Source organism: Poecilia latipinna, unplaced genomic scaffold, assembly GCF_001443285.1.
Source record: "Poecilia latipinna isolate Pla-1442-1.1 unplaced genomic scaffold, P_latipinna-1.0 Scaffold2856, whole genome shotgun sequence".
In the NCBI taxonomy this organism is placed as follows: Eukaryota; Metazoa; Chordata; class Actinopteri; order Cyprinodontiformes; family Poeciliidae; genus Poecilia; species Poecilia latipinna.
The window spans coordinates 52831-69787 of record NW_015115472.1 but is presented as its reverse complement, the minus strand read 5'-3'; the positions used below and the strand labels follow the sequence as shown (position 1 = coordinate 69787).

The 16957-nt window shown below is 37.4% G+C and overlaps 1 protein-coding gene across 3 annotated transcripts in view; it reads right to left on the bottom strand.

Annotated features, from left to right (window-relative positions):
- Nucleotides 1-3278: 3278 nt before the first annotated feature.
- Nucleotides 3279-16957, bottom strand: part of LOC106939395 (thiamin pyrophosphokinase 1-like) — a 40104-nt gene continuing 26425 nt past the window's right edge. For 2 of the 3 annotated variants that reach the window (XM_015021784.1, XM_015021783.1), the window contains 3 exons: nucleotides 16384-16453; nucleotides 7173-7245; nucleotides 3279-5152 (listed from right to left, as the gene is read on the bottom strand). In XM_015021784.1, the coding sequence (XP_014877270.1) occupies nucleotides 4997-5152; nucleotides 7173-7245; nucleotides 16384-16453 (299 nt within the window). In that variant the 3' untranslated portion in view covers nucleotides 3279-4996. Of the gene's footprint in view, nucleotides 5153-7172; nucleotides 8181-16383; nucleotides 16454-16957 lie in introns of those variants that run through there. The other variant, XM_015021782.1, reaches the window with a different exon arrangement.

Genomic DNA, 16957 nt, shown 5'->3' with positions numbered 1-16957 from the left:
GAAATATAGAGTTAACAAAGGACTAGCATAATTAAACAATAACAGAATGGGAAATTGTGTCTGGTGTGATGGATCAAAGATTTAAGTTACTGGTGATAATGTGATGCTGTGAGAGATATTTTCCTTTTACTCTTTGTGTTCCTTAGTACTGTGAAACACTAAAAACTAATGAATCTGAATGGGTTTTTTTTGTTGTTTTCAAATGTGAATATCCACAGCTGCCCCAGTTAGGAATATTTCTCTAAATACGAATGCATAGCATGTCATTAGCCTGTGTGTAATCTAGAGACCAAGGCAAACTGCTCTGTGCCTCTTACACAAAGGCTACATGTGTGCTCTTTGTTATTTTTTCCCCATTTCTCCAGAGCCACTAATAAGATGTGTGCAATGTTTGAAAAAAGAGCAATGCTTCATAGCACAGCATAACCCAAACAATTCTGATTCATGCTTCATAACTACAGTGTTATGGGACCTTACATGTTAAAAGGAGAAGCAGGTGTTTATGAACAGACATCTTTTCAATTCCCCGTATGGAAATAGTGACACGAGTAACTCCTGAACTTCTAGGGAGTTATGTGTGGGTTAACGGTAATGTTGTAATTTGGGATTGTTGTCTTTGGCTTCGGGTCTATTGCAGAATGAATCACAGCTGATGTTTTTGCCTCAGAAAAGCTGAGTTCATTTGTCATTTCTTGTGTTGAAAATGACTGTGATTTTAAGAGCTGAATGTTGGTGGGAGGGTTTGAAAAAATAATTTCAATTTCCATTACTTTTAATGGAAAATACACATTTTCAAGAAACAAGATACCGTTAGAATTAATTAAATTTGCATTGAGCGTTAGCAACCAACCAGTGTGCATATATTATGGGCACTTTCAGCAGAACAAAATCACAAAGTCACTAATAAAATCTACTGGTTTCTTGAGGATATGAAAGAGTTCACTCCAATTGCCTCCATGGTCACCAAACTGACAAATCTACAGTAAATGTGTGATGCTATTGTGTCACTATGGACCAAAATCAATTGAATGTATATTGTCAATGCAATATTGATACTGCAAAGGACCCTTTGGGATGAAATGCCTGCTGCGCTGAAAGCATGACATGCGAGAAAGATATTGGTGAGAAAAAGATGAATTCATCACCACTTTTATCATCATTATTTCCTAATATTGTGCAGTCCTAATTTAGCTCCTGCAAAGCTCACAGCAATTTCCAAACCCCTAAGCACCAAAGCCTTTAGGGGAGTGCCAGTTAAACAGGAGTAAATAGAGTTTACCGTTTAATTTTAGCTTCATTTAAAATAGATGTAAAGTTGCTCAAAAAAATTCACACAGCTACGAGAGAAAGGCTATAAACACAGCTTCTCATGAGAATGAATAGAGACAGGGTGACAAAGAAAGACAGAGAGAAAGACATTGTGCATTGGGCCTCAAGTTTCAACAAATAATTAGCTCAATCTTCACTTTACTTGCATTTTACTGGCGTTTGGAAACAACAACGCGGGACAGTGGCTCAGTAGAGTGGTTGGCTTGCAATCCAAAAGCTGTGAGCTCCCAGTCATATGTTGATGAGCCCCTGGGCAAGGCACTAAACACTGGTCTGCGTATCAGAATAGATGCACGTTATTGGGTGCAACTGGGTAAATGTGGCCCTAATGTAAGGTGCTTTGAGTGAAGAGAAAAGCACAAAATACATTTTGCCCTTTTATCATTTGTAATGGGCATTATTTAAAAATCTGAGCTTGTTTGTTTATTTCTTCTTTGTATTTGTTCACTAAAATCAACCCACAAACCAGGGCAAGGAATGGTATTTATGAAAGAACAAAGAACACTTCAACAAGCAGGGTGTACAGAATCAGCTTTTCTCCGTTTTGCCCGGCTGAAGGAGTCGGATCAAGCAGAAAGAGGCCTGTGAGATCAACGGAGAGAATCGTTGGAAAATGAACAGATCATAGCAGAACATTAAAACACAGGGTGCTGCCTCACTGTAAGCACAGACACAAAAAAAACAGCCATTTCCAAAGCACAGGCACGGTATTAAAGAGATAAGTACCTGCAGCCAAGGTACACACATTCCAAAGAAAAAGCACCTAAATCCACGATAATCCTCCGACACGATTCCCGGGGATTTTAAAATCCTATTATTTCACTGGAATATTTCATTCTCTTAAAAGGGCTAAGTGGATTGAAATTCGCAAAGGTGAACAGAAAAGGAATGTGACATTGCATTCACTTAAATTCTTAGAGAAGTTCAGCTGTTCTAGTCCTATTTTGGGTACTAAAGAGAGCTAAAGTTCAAGTATGAGTAGTAAAGGGTAAGAAGGAAAAATCTGACGAAAAAAGATCTGTCAGCAGCAAATGATAAAAAAAAGAGAAGCATTTTGTCAACTTCCTATCTTTTGCAAACAGTCAAACTAAAAAAAAAAAAAACTTCCCTTTGTCTTTCATTAGCTTAGAAATGTGAAGTGATTGGGACACTCTGCAGTGATTGGGGTAGCACTCAACATGGTGCTTACTGTGATAAGGGAGAAAATAAAAAAAAAAGGATATATAATAAACCAAAGAGGAGAAAAAAGTGGGGGAAAAGAAAACAAGACCCAAGACATCTTATGGCTGATCACTGCGTGAATATGCAGCATCCGGCTGGACACGAGGCTCTGTTGTCTTGCGGCTTACGGCAGTAAGTAAAACCAGAATATGTCAAATATTGTATTTTAGAAGAGTCAAAAGCCCCTTTGGGTTTTATATGTAGGTGTAAGTGCACCTAATGTTATTTTAATGATATTTCTCAAACCTTATTTCTCCAGGAAATGTTGAGTGAGCTTTGGTATTTTTTTCTTCCAAAAGACTCACGTTCTTTTATTACCCATACACCCACATATCCCAGCAGGAATTTGCCATTGGTAAAACACAGTCCGACGCTTCTGACCCCTGAACATCATTTCTTTCGCACATAGAGGACTGAAAGCTTCACTTCAGGGCACTGAACAGACAGAAAGGAGGACAGCATAGCCTACTTGTTTTTACCAAGGATTCATGGTATTGGATCAATAACGACAACAATGTAACATAGGAAGATTTTCGATGGCGTTAAGCAACGGCGGTAAATAGTCAACTTCCCTGATCGTTAAATGTCCGTACAGCTTAAAACTTGATGTTTTTGCAATTAATCTTTATAAGACTTAAAACTGTAAATTAATGATATGAGAAGAGTATATAGAACTATGTTATTGTATTTCTTAAATGTCCCTTTCATTGTTCACTGATTTTATTTTATTTTTTTTTTACTAGGTTTACTGTGAAGCACTTTGTGACTGCTGTCTGACAAAAGGTGTTATTTCAGATGGAAACTCCCCAATGTTTCTCATCAGACTGATGTCGGTCTCGCAAAACAGCTAACTTCTGTCAGCATGACATTGTCTGGTAAAGCGAGTACAAACTACCATTTCCTTGTGAGGCCATCTATGTTGGGAAGTGGTCCAGTAGTTAATGCAAAAAAAAACTTCCACGAAACATAAGATTGCCATCTTTGTATTTTAAGCAGGGATCGGGTTCTAAGGCATGCAATTTCCCCCCTTTTTCCTTCTAAAAGTAACAATCGTAACAGGCTAGACAATTCAGTTTTGGTTTAATCAGAGTACAAGAAATGCGTCCAAAAGGAAAATTCTTGTCTCTGTATTCCTGAGTGGCCTTTAAGACGATGTTTGTACTGAACTTGTCTCACTGGAGACACTGATTGAACCAGGATCTTCCCAATATATTTTGCTTTTGCTGAGAGGTTGATACAGATATTTTCCACCAATTATCTGCATCAGGAAGGGAAAGAAAATATTTCACCTTCCCGAATAATATGATGATGAGACATACCTATGATGTCCGTGTGTATAATTACATGAACAAATGAATGTGGCAACTTAAAACATTTGACAAATTGGAATCCAATGTTAAACCAGACATACAGAGATCTGTAATTCTGATATCTTGGTCAGTTTCCCCATTATTTGACACAAAGAAGCCGTGTGCTTTAGGTGGGTTGAAATATACATCCACTGGCAGGCCATTAATGAACTCAGATTTGGTTTAATCTCTCAAAGTCACAACGTTACTTTCCACTTTTTCCAGCTTTGTTTAAAGGCATATTAATATTAAATTTGCGGACAGCAAGAAAAGAAAGTGAGAGAAAGTTTTATCTGAATTGATCTCAGAGATTAATGAGAGAATAAAGTGGGGATATGCAGAGGCTGTTTGTCCTGAGTTCTATTCGTCGGGTCCAAATCCCAACCTCAAAAACTCTGTTGAGTGTCTTTCTCCTTTCCCATTTCTTTTCAGTCTGTCATTAATGCTGTGGCTAAAAGTGCCACAAAATAATAGTCATAAAAAAACAAGAAGTTATGTGTTTATTTATATGTGGTGCGTAAGTATCTTGCTGTATGCTTAAGACTTATTTAAAGTGAGAAAACCAGTAGTTTTTTGTTGTCCTGTTGTGTTAACGATGTGGATTAATATTCTAAAAATTGATTTTTGGCTGGCTGACATTGCTTGTTTACATAAGAAATCAAGTAGCTTCCACCACTTTTTTTTTCTTTTTTGTGTTACAGCATTTCGGGAACAGTGGCAGGCGAGACATGACAAGTGCTGTATGAAAATATTGACGTGCACCATGCAACCCTAAAGTTAGAATCTCCTAAAGGGCTATTTCACCGTTTTAAATGGACCACAGAATAGGCAATGGTTTTTTACATAATTATCAGAAACAGTCTACAACTATTGTAAAAATCTGAAGAAGTGACATTGCGGAAAAAGACACACTGTGTCTTTTGTTTCTAGAAAAGAAAAGGCAAGCATTTTATGGCTTGATGAAAACAATATGGTTCTCTTTGCGACTAGAGGCAGCAGACAGTTTATCCGACGATCCACAAACACCCAGCTCAAGTTAAATAAAGTGTAAATAAGACATATTTGAGAAATTTCTTTAAAAAAAAAAAGAGCTGTTGTCATTTGGAAACTGGAGCAGGATGAAAAGCATGCCTGAAATGGAGCAGCGTGTAGTTTACCTGCAGCTTTCGTCTCCGTATCTCTTCCAGCATTTTTACAAGACATTTGGTGTAGTCGGTTAGATCCTGGTCAGCTGTTTCTATGAGCTCGCACCCCTATGGACACAATGACAAATTAAAACACACACGAGAGCAACAAAACATGATTCGATATTTGTACCACAACACAGACAGTAAAGGGAAAACCAAGGGAGAGATAAGGAAAAGCAGAACAAAGGAAAGAAAACAGAAAGGGAAGCAGACATGGAGAGAGGTATAAATCAGTGTTTTAGTGCTGTCTAGCTTCCCGCGGGTTGTGTTGTTGAATAATGTAGAGGTTCCAGTCAGTGGCCTTAAACTACAACATCTAGGTAAACAACCAGGCTCTGGCTTTTTCCCCCATTCCATCTCTTCTTCTCTCCACAGAGTCACTTTGCTTCTAAAATGTGCCGTCTTCCTCATATCACTGGCACACACATGCAACATCGAGTTCACACAAAACTTGCTCGCCGCACTCCGTTTGATCACATCCATCCAACCTTCACTCTCCTCCTCCTTCCATCATTTTTCCATCCCTGCTTTCTCATTGTCTCCCCCTCCCTAGTGGCTGCCTTTCTGTTCTCTCTCTTTTCCATTTATGCAGAATTATTCACCGTTTGCGGCAAATCTCTGAAGGAACGCCTCAAACTTTTCAATTGTTCTGCTTCAAAAGCATTACCATAACAGTCTGTTCTCTCTCTCTCAAAAAAAGGCATTGCTCTTTTTTTTTCTCTTTTTTTACACAACCTGTGTGATATTTCTGAAAACGGTCTACTACTAGTGATAGAGACAGATGAGGGGAAAAAGAGTGGCAAAGCTGAAGAAATCCCAAAATCTGTCATCTGGAGGTGTGTGTGTGTGTGTGTGTGTGTGTGTGTGTGTGTGTGTGTGCAGGTTGTGAGCATGTGTAAATGAGAATATGCATGCATATTTAAGTTTTAGATCTGCACCAGTAATGCATAGAGTGACACAGCACAAAGACCACACAGGCTTTGTATTTCTTTTTCTCGGAGGCAAGCGTATATGCTTGACTGATTTCCCCTGTATTAATAATTTATTGAATCGAGCCTGTAGCTTGACATTCCACTGACTAAAAACAATGGGAAGACCACCTCAAAGATTGATTTGCATTTTCTTTTTTAACCTTGGATACTTTTTGTCTCCACAGTATAGGAAAAGAAGGCAGTGAAGACTAAGATGTAGAATCTAACTAGCGGATCCTTCGGAAAATCTTTCGTTCCTGTTATGTTTAATTCATAATTAAAAAAAAAAAAAAAAAAAAACTGGCCACAAAAGATGAAGATGGCTGCTGTAAGGTCTTTTCAGACTAATTAAAATGACCTTACAAGTCAAGTATCTGCACAGAAAATTCACACCGCTACATTGACATAGTTGTATTATTACAATGTAAGTTATTTAATAATTTTACATTAGCTCACAAAAAAAAGTGAGCACATGAAATTATAGGTTAGTGGTCTTAAATTAAAAATGAAGAAGGTTACATACAGTAAATTCTCTCCATCCTATCAGTATTTCTCTCTCTCTTTTTGTTCGATTTAGGACAAGAAAGACATTTTGCTAAATCATAACACCCCAACACAATTAGTGTAAGTAGCTAAAAGGACAGATTGCCGAGTCAGTAATGAAATTTAAAATCTTTTGTCTGTGCAAATCTTGAGTTGGAATCTGTACGTTTGATTCAGCTACTTAAACTTATACGGACAAAAAATAAATTTGGTGGCACCATTGTAAGGTTGGTAAAACGTTAAAATGGAAAAAAAAAAAAAAAAGGTTCTCAAATTAAAAGTTAAAATTTTTTCCAAAATATTTCAGACTATATGAGAATATGCTACTGCAGTGAAATATACATTTATTTTAAAGTACATTTCTACCATGTGTGCCAAAATATGTGGCCAGCATTGTGTTTTGAGTTAATAAAAAGTAGTAATGTGAAGGTTTTTCAGACCTCAGAAACTATATTTAAAAGGAAACAGACAGCATATTAGGAGGTCCTTTATCCCCAGTCCGGCTGTGTGACTGCTCAAAGTTTCACTGCTTCTACATGCACAACTGTGTGCGGAAGTTTTGATCCACTCACCTTGTCTGCATAGAAAGCTTTAACCTCTGGTGTGATGGAATCAAAATCCCCACTGATGTAGTCAGGAAGAAAGCTGGATGTAAGGACAGAAAGAGATGGTGAGTGACAGAGGTAAAGGGTTAAGATCGAGAAAGAGTGCAAGTCAGAGATATAAGGGAGAAGGGGAGAGACAACATTGGGGCATGTGTCAGTTCTTTGATCTGTGCAGCGAGGGAGAAGAGTGACGCCGCCGGGGGAAGACGCCGAGACATGGAAAGTGACAGGATGATTCTCTGTGGCGCTGAGCCTGGCCCCGTCAAGCTCACAGGGCTTGCGGCAGATGTAAAGATTGATGGAAAAGCACAGCAAAGCAAACATGGCAGCATCCAGAAGCAAAAAAAAGTTTATGTTTATGCTCCTATAATTAGGTACATAGGGCCTGAAAAACTCAAACAGATCAACACTGCAGAGTAATTACAGGCTTGGGGGTAAATTTGCTCATTAGTCACAAACACTGTAATAAACAGACATGTGTCTATTGCGGTCTGGCTCTCACACATAGAAATATAGCGTGGAATAGCTGGGGAAAACAAGGTTAAACGAGTTTTATTAGAAGTTTTTTTTTTTCCCCCATTCATACAAGTATTCTTTTGACAATGATAGGCGATACTATTGGAGTTTTTAGTTTATAAACACTTCAGTGAGCAAATGAAGGATAGGAAGGAATGCAAAATGTTTATTGTATGTTTTTCAAAGTTACATATGTGGACTAATGATTGGGTTTGTCATCATATTATTGAAATGTGTCCATAATTAAAGGCTTACCAGTCACACATTCACATATTTTATTTATGTCTAATAAAATCCATCTATGAAGTTAAAATAGAGAGCTGAGAGACTGGACAGAACAATAAATAAAAGGGCAAGAAAATCAACCCAGTCACAATGCATGAAGTAGTTAAGGAATAAAAATCTGAAAAACACAACAAAAAAGTTAAAAATTATTCAAAAATAAAGTAAAATTACTCATAGCCAGAGATGAGTCATTGGTATTTTTAGATCCAACAATAAAATTCGTAGTTTGCTTACGGTGGTTAAAAAACAAACATCTACAAATATTATATTATATTATATTATATTATCACTTGTTGACAGTGAGAGATACTATAAGTTGTCAGTTCAATTCAGAATGAGAAATTGGATGATGCAGTAAGTGATGTGTGTATAGTTGCCAGCTCTACGTGAAAGTAGAGCTGGCAACTTTCAAGTAGCAACTACAATTTTTCAACTGTAATTGTAAAATTGGGTAAGATAGTCGTTAAAATCATCTGTTTCCTCAGTTTATGTGATTAAATGGCAAATAATGCTTACAGTGGACAATAAATATCAAAGCTTTTTAGGACTGACAATTAACTGCAATGAAAACTGTCCTAAAGATGGTCAGTTTTATGATTTACATATATATGGAAAACAATCGCATACCTGTAACTCTTTAAGAGTTATTGCTTGTTATTAAAGTGCCAAAGAAGGAAAAACCAAAGTGATATTTGCTTTGAGATCTTAAGAATTACCAGGATAAAGGAATTCATATTTTCAGTCAATTCTATTAGTAAGAAGAGGCAAAATTCTAGGATACTCCTCACAGCAGAGTATTATGCCGAAAAAAAAAAAAAAAAGAAAAAGAAAAAAGAGAGATAGGTCTCTGTTTATTACATTTATGTTTGCGTGTGCATTTGTGGTTATGGGGTAAGAGCATGCAGGGCTACAGTTGCTGCTATCTGAAGGCATTAACAGGTCTGACATTACGATTTTACGGTCGGCTGGGTATTCTGTTTGTGTGCGTTTGTTTGTGAGTGCTTCGCAGCAAGCCGCGAAAGCTACGTTCCGGTCGGCTGAAGAAAGAGATACATGAGGATTATTCTCTACCTCCCTTATTCTGCATTCCCATTTGCTCCAACAAGATACACCGAGACAAACACAACCAGAATTGCATGTAATCAGCTGCCACACATGTGCACAAAATAAACCCACTCAAAAAATAAAAATAAATAAATAAATAAAAAAATCATGCTTAAAGATACAACTCCACCAAAATTGAAGAAACACATGATTACAGCTGCAAATCTCTCTCCCTCACGGAGGCTCATTTAAAGAGAATGTGATCACACACACTTCTATAATATGCACAAAATAGCAGCAAATGTGTAGATACGCACAGAGGCAGTTTTTCTGACTTGTTTTATTAAATAGAGTGCCACAACTGCATCTTCATTCAGAAATAACCTTCATGTGACTGATGGGAGGAGATGTGTCACCGGGTTTGATCAAAGCTGTGCACCAGCGCACAGACACGAAACGCAACACACACTCGTATCGCACAGACCTCTTTGTGACCTGCGTGCATGCCACATTCGGCTGCCAGTAATTGACCAGGCGAGATTCGAAATTCTGCATTTGTGTCCGTGTGGTTTGGGCGTAAAAGCTGTTTGCATTTGTGTTTGTGTGTACGCATCTTGCGTTGGCTGACAGTCTTCACTTTCACATTAATATTAACTGACAGTTTAATTTGGATGGGAAATAGAGCATTTTACTAGCAGTTTGTCTGAGCCCCAGTGGCGGGGATGGCAGTGTGACCTTTGTCTGTCTTTGCCCGTGTATGTACACGAGTGTGTGTCTATTTGTCTATCAGTCTGCATTTGTCTATTTCTACCCCTGCATCTTCCTTGTTAACTTTTCCCCCATTTTCCCTAAAACAAAACTTTTCCATCTTTCATTTTTTTTCATTCCATCCTCCACGCTCTCCCAATGATTGAACTATTTTTTGTCTAATAACTAATTTTCTCATATCTCTGAACATCAGTGAAACTGCAAAAACAACAGGGTTTCCTAAGAAGATATGACTGAAGAGATTTTTAATGGGGATGTTTGAACTTGTCTGTACATGTCTTTGACCCTCCATGGATTACCGAAAATCCACAATAAATTCAAAGTTGCACACCATGCTTTTTGTATTTGCTAAATGAATAAAGTTGTACTTTGCAAAATCAGTCCACCAAAATCCAAATGCACTGTTAAAAAAAAAAGCCCAAAAATATTAAAGGTATTTATCCCTATGAGAAGTATATGCAAACCTCTGCTTCAAATTGTATGTCCACATAATTTAAATATAGTCTGTCATGTTTTTCAAGTATTATGTGAAAAACACTTCATTTGTGATGTCCTTTTCAATAATGGAAAAAAAAATATGCCTCTGATTGCATCTCTCCTATCACTCCATTTTCCCCCAATCAAAAGAGAAAAGACAATGAAGTGGTAGATGAAGGACTTTGAAAACCACAATTACAGCTCATATACAAAACAATCCTAAACCAATGCAGTTGGACAAATTTAGCTCTCTGGCTCAGATGAATTGCAGGCATTAAGGCAAATTAGAAATGATAATGTACTTTCCCTACTAAAGTCTAAAAATGCTACTGTCCAGCATTTTTAGACTTGCAAGTAATTTTTTTTTTGTAATATGGTAGGATATCACATTGCTTTTCCAAACACCTGCCTGTTCCTAACATCTTAGTCAGGTAGTGAGAGTTGAGGCATAAATGGAAGAATGGAAAGAGCTATCTTTCGGTTCCTCCAGAGGAATGCCCTATTCTTGTCTCTTGGAGGTGCTATAAATGGATGGAAATGTACTTCACAATGACAGAAAGGGTAAGATTTTAAGGTTTTGAGAGCAAAAAGGAAGTGGGAAGCAGAAGTTTCCCTAATGAACAGCATCAGTGGGTTAAAAAAAAAAAAACCCTGAAAAGGGTCACTCAATTCTGAGTGAAAGGAATCCATGCCAGTGAGAAAAAAAGTATCTTATATTGAAGCCTTTTTCAAACATCAGCTGGACAGAGAGATTCAAACAGAGTTGTACCCAGGTGGTAATCAACCTGGGAATCTGATCCCTCGAAACCAACACATTAATTCACCTCTTTTGGTATGTAGATGGACTCTCCTGTTCTGGCTCCGTACATGACAGCGATGGTCAACAAAGCTGCTTAATTCCAACCTCGGGTTATACCAATAAGCTTCATATGCTTATTGAAGCTTCTGGGCAGATATTAAAGGTACACGACTCAGTTTTTGTTTGACTAGAATGTAAATTGTTTACAAGTAAAAAGTAGACACAGAGTGCATTCTGTTACATCATCGAGTCCATTTACAATTTTTTGGAGCTTCCCTATGTATCCTCCTCTCTACTCTTCCGATAAATACGTTGTGTCTTCTTTGACAATTATTCAATCCTACGGTCTTGCAGTTGTTATTTTGGGATTCAAAAACAGAATCTGAAACTGAAAGAAGTTGGATCATGAAATTTTGATCTTTCGTTTGTCCCTGTGCTGAGAAGCTTTTAACTCGCCTCCCTCAGGAGAGTTCTTCACTTATTTTCAACACTAGGATTACTTTAACTGCTGAGCGACTGACCACTCAAGTACCCCACACAACTCCACTTCATAAAACAAAAACAAACAGGACTCTTTCTGGTGTCCCCCTTCAGGACTCATTGTTCTTATGTTTGTTTTTAGCCCAAGAATAAATAATTCAACATTCACATAGATGCTAGTATTCATGTGTGTTCATGGTACATTATTAGATTAGACTTTGGCAGAACTTGTAATTCGTTGGGTATTTCTTCTAATTAGCCCCAGCAGCCCCATCAAATGGGTTTCCCTCCAACACTGCCTTGGTAATCAAATAGATAAGAGAAGGTGTGGCGTCACTCTTTGTTTTGCTTGGTTTTTGGAATCCAATAAGCACACGCAGTCAACATATTCCCCTCTTTACAGCTACATCTCATATATCGTGTTCTTTAAGTGCATCCGTTAGTCATAATTTGGAAAAGAAGAGGTGTAATTGTGTTTTAGATTTTGTACACTAGCAAATTTAACACAGGAAATTAAACGAAAGCATAGCACAACACGCACAAACACTCACTGCAAATAGGAACCCAATCCTCTTTAAACAACACAAAAACGTCTACATTGATATAGAGTAAATGTTCAAGAGACTAATGCTAGTTTGACACAACAGGGTATACAGTATGTTACTTCAGTTTTCAGTAGGAAGCACAATGTCACACAAATATTATTTTTAGACAACGCCTCATATCTAAGGGACCAACTGAACCAATAAGGTAGAATGTACAATGATGAATGTGAAAAGCTGCAGCCAGTTGATGGATCAGTGACAAGCATCAACCACAGTTGTACAACACCTTCTATGGAGCAGAACACATGCCAACAAACTTACAATTTTTATTAAGTCATTCACAATAGTCGGGAGACGGTTTACCGCATAAATCCTATATCTAATTTGTGCAGACGGCTGACATGTTGCGAGTTTGAACAATGCACAAGGGAGTTTAACTATGAGTGTAGAATTAGAGATTGATTTTTCTTTCTGTTGGTAATTGTAATTGACGTCTGTGGCGCTTAATGGGTATGATCGCTCTAGAAAGGTACTTACTAAGCCCTTTTGTAAATGTATGCAGTTCAATAACATGTTATTATTGGGACTTGTAAGTTACATTGCATTCGTATGTGTGTCGAATACAAACCTGATCTTGCCTATTTCAAAGGGTTCCTGTCTTGAAGGAAGATGAGCTTGTATAATTATTCCAATACAACTTCATAATTCATAATTGCCCATCTGAAACAACACTTTACAACCCAGCAAGCAGGGTTCTTTCAAAACTTCAGTCGTCACCACACAATGTTCACAGGTCCCTGCTTAATAGGTAAACAAAGGAAGTATATTTGTCATTCAACACATGAACGCCAAATGTGGTGCAAAGACAAACCAACAGCAAGTCAGTCTGAGATTTTTCTTCAGCTCTAACTCTCATGAAATAAGAAGCCTTGGGCTTGACAACTTCATTTGCTAAGGCTGACAGCATTATCTGCACAAGCCCTGATACATACACAATAATATGCTGACACAACTGTGCTCAGAAAGCCTCTTCCTCTCAGACTCGCGCTTAGTCAAATACTGACACAATCATATTCGCTTATGTTTGCAACTCCGTCAAACTGCGCGCACACACATGCCCACAGCTGGAAGTGCTATAAACTCTGCCCGCACACAATTACCTCCTCTGACATTCAGGAAAGATCTCCTCCATGCTCATCCATCTTTTGACTTATACACTCAGAAGATTAGATAAAATGCACAAATTAGGCAAAATACAATTTTCATTTGAAGCTGGGATAATACTCGGTGACATTTTACAGGAGAGCTTGAGGATGCAGCTCTAATGAAAAAGTTATGAGCTTCAATAAAAGCAAATTTAGCTCAGGTTCAGTACATGCAGTTAGCTTTACATTGCTGTCGCACAGTCGTTTTGCTAAAAAAGTGAAAATAATCGAAGAGATTTATTTTTTTTTTAAAAGTGCATGGCATAGATTGCTGTTATTTTCAGTTCTGTCACCGCATACCAATTACACTAAAGTTACAATTATAGTTCCATTTTAAAAGGTGGATCAGTTTGCAATACTAGATTAAAGTGCTGAAAATTTTTCCACAGTTTGCTTTCATAAGAGAAAATCGCATACACCAATACTTTGAGGGAACTCACAACTTGAAGAAATAAGTTATTGAGAAAAGCAGCACATCTTTAAGTAGACATGAAAAAAAATGAAAAATGAAAAACATATTGGCTGAGTAAATACTCAAGAACAGAATTTTGCAGCACCTAAATAAAGTAAAAAAAAAAAAACAACAACTTGAGATTGAAGAAGGCAAAAGTGTCAAGAGGAAAACCACTAATCCATAATCTCAAATGCATAGTGTGAGTATGTTATATCCTTTATCTCTCTCTCTATATATATATATATATATATATATACACACACACACTGAGCCAGACTTCTTAAATAATAAGTGGGGTGCAGTCTTTATGTGGTTCAAAAATATGCCATATTTCTTTTAACACCACCACAATGTGAAGTGGAATCATTGTCACTTGACTGATCGTGAAAGCAGAAAGCCTTAGCCTACAGCACACCCTCCACTCTACATCCCTAATGTCTACCATTAATGTTGTTTTGACAGAAAATTACGTGGCACCTTTCTTTTAACAGCGGGATGCCGTCCACCCACTCTGTTCTGGTGACAGCAGAACGCTCTGTGGAGACTGAGCAAGAATTTTTATTATCCTCTTTTTTTTTTTCTTTTTGTTCCTACTTGAATATCCACAAATGGGGTCAAATGCACCCTTATGCACACTTCACTAATTAAGGCCATTATTATTTTCCCCCATAAGGCTTTCCGTCATTTACTTTTTTTGAAAGCATGTAATGCAGTAAATTTAAGTTATTTGGTTGTAAAAAAAAAAACAAAAAAAAAAACAACTTTCTCCTCGTATGGAATTAACTTACAGCACACAGACTTTTTCTTTATAAAGTTGGGACTTAGAGAGGTAAAATTGATGTGTGAAGCTCTATAGCGTTATTTGTGAAAATACTTCATGTGAAGGTAAAAATGTTGAACCCGCAATCCTCTAAATGCTGTGACCTTTTTTGTTTAGCATACTTAAAGTACATACAGATATATACGGACATAAATTATGCATCAAAAGAAGCATTTCATAGCAAAATACCCAGAAAAACATTACAATGGTGCTTCAGGTAATTAAAGTGGACCTCTCTTTAAGATTAGCACAAGGCACAAAGTGATTTTTGACCAGTAACTTCACATAATTGCACCTCTAATGATCTTAAATTGGGCCTCTTGATTGAGAGGTAAAAAGTGTGCACCGCTGTGGTGATTTCCACTATCGCCTCACAGCATCAAAAACTCTGGTTCAAATCTCAGCTGAAGCTTTTTTTCCAGTGTTTTGAGTGGATGTTGTCAGTTCGCCATGGCTTTCTTCTTCACTCTCTAAACACAAGATTCTAAATATTAAATGTATTGGTGATTTATTTCTAAGAATATAGTTGAAATTGTGTTTCAAACTGTACAAATTTAGAGGCAAATTTTCATCACCAGAAATTTTTTTTCGCCAAAGGCATTCACAATGTCGAGGGTTTACATTCTAATTGCCAGGATCCTGAATCATGAAGGTATTGTCTATTTGACAGGGATTGGTTTATCAAAAAAATTAAAAATACTTTGAAATAAAAACATTTAATTGTTATTGACATAAACCAAAATCCCCAAATCTGATTGTAGACTAAAAATGAAAATGACTTAAATTGAAAAATGTTGGTTGAGCTTTGGCTGCTAACTAATAATAAAGCCATTGCTATCGTCTTAACAAGAGTCAATTTCTACCACAAATTGCTGAAATATAATTGTCATTCTAAACAATTGGCCCTGATCCCCAACTGAAAAAGCCATTTCTCAGTTTTATAATACGCAATTATACCTTCCGTGGTTAGAACACAATTATTATAGAAAGCAATTGTCTGATGGCACTGTTTCTCTGTTGAATTGCTGAAGAAAAAATGTGATTTCAAATAAAGTTCCAATAACTATGTTTCTCCATTTATCATGTTAAACTTTTAGCCTTCAACATTTCTTGTTAAAATCCACAAATTTCCACTGCAGATTCAATGATTACATAAATTTGTTTAGTAAAAAAAAAAAAAAAGAAAAAAAAAAAGGACATAATTGTACTAAATAATGACACTTGGCAAACATGTCCTTACCTCCAATGTCAACAGCTTCAAGTGGTTGTTACAGCTGTAGAATTGCAAGGACATGCACACAGTGAGACAAACACAGACACATCTAACATCCCATTCGCACCCTGATGAAAAGCACACACACTCCATGCTCACACTCTGGGTGTTAATGTGAAAGTCTCGACACTTCAGGGACCCAGTGATCCCCAGATCCATCTCTGTCCTGACAGCAGCCCTCCATTAGCCGTAAAAAAAAAAAAAATGCTCCTGCAAATTGCCAACCTGTGCTACTTTATCAGAAACACACCCTGCACTCACGTACAAACAAGGCACATTTATTCACCTGGAGCACAGAAATCCATTAAACAATCATAGACATGCAGCCAGATAACGGCTTTAGATGCACAATGTGGTTTGGAAGCTGCTGCTGTTCGAGTTTCCAGACATGCAGAGAGAAAAGCTTCTCCGTTTCCTGGCAGTTTTCCAAAACACACTATTATGCACAAAGTTAGGCGTGCGAGTCAAAACACTAATTAACTTATTCAAATGTGAAACTAAGGCTAACTCACTTGTCACGATCTCCAGCGGTGATGTTATGAAGTTGATTGGCACCTCCATCAGCACATGCCCTCAAGAGAGCTGACGGAAAAGAAAAAAAAAAGACAAACAACCGTACAGTCTGTCAACTTGTGTGACTCAATGAGAAATTGCTGTAAACCTCAGTGTAATTATTGTTAAAATACAAAACGCCTCTCATTCTTAGGCATTTCAAAGCCAACAGTGGTATTCTTTGTCTTTGAAATTGGTTTTCACCTCAGGTGGCCTTTTGAGTGAGTGTGCCCTCAAGATATGTGGATTCTTGAGTCAATTGCACATGTAGTTAGAATGTGCACTGACAGCACAGTCCAGATCAACCTGATCTGGACTGTGTCAGGATGCCAGAGGACCTGCAGAAAATCCATGCATGCATTTGGAGAAAACACTGAGCAAAACAAAGTTCTTCTTCCCAAAAGCCCAACCATGCGAAGCCCCCATCCCTTTGATGATCCATAACCTTTGACCCTCAATAGAAGCCTCATTTGAAAGGAAAGAGTAGGGTTGCATAAAATGAAGAAAATTTAATTTATACACACCATTAAGTAC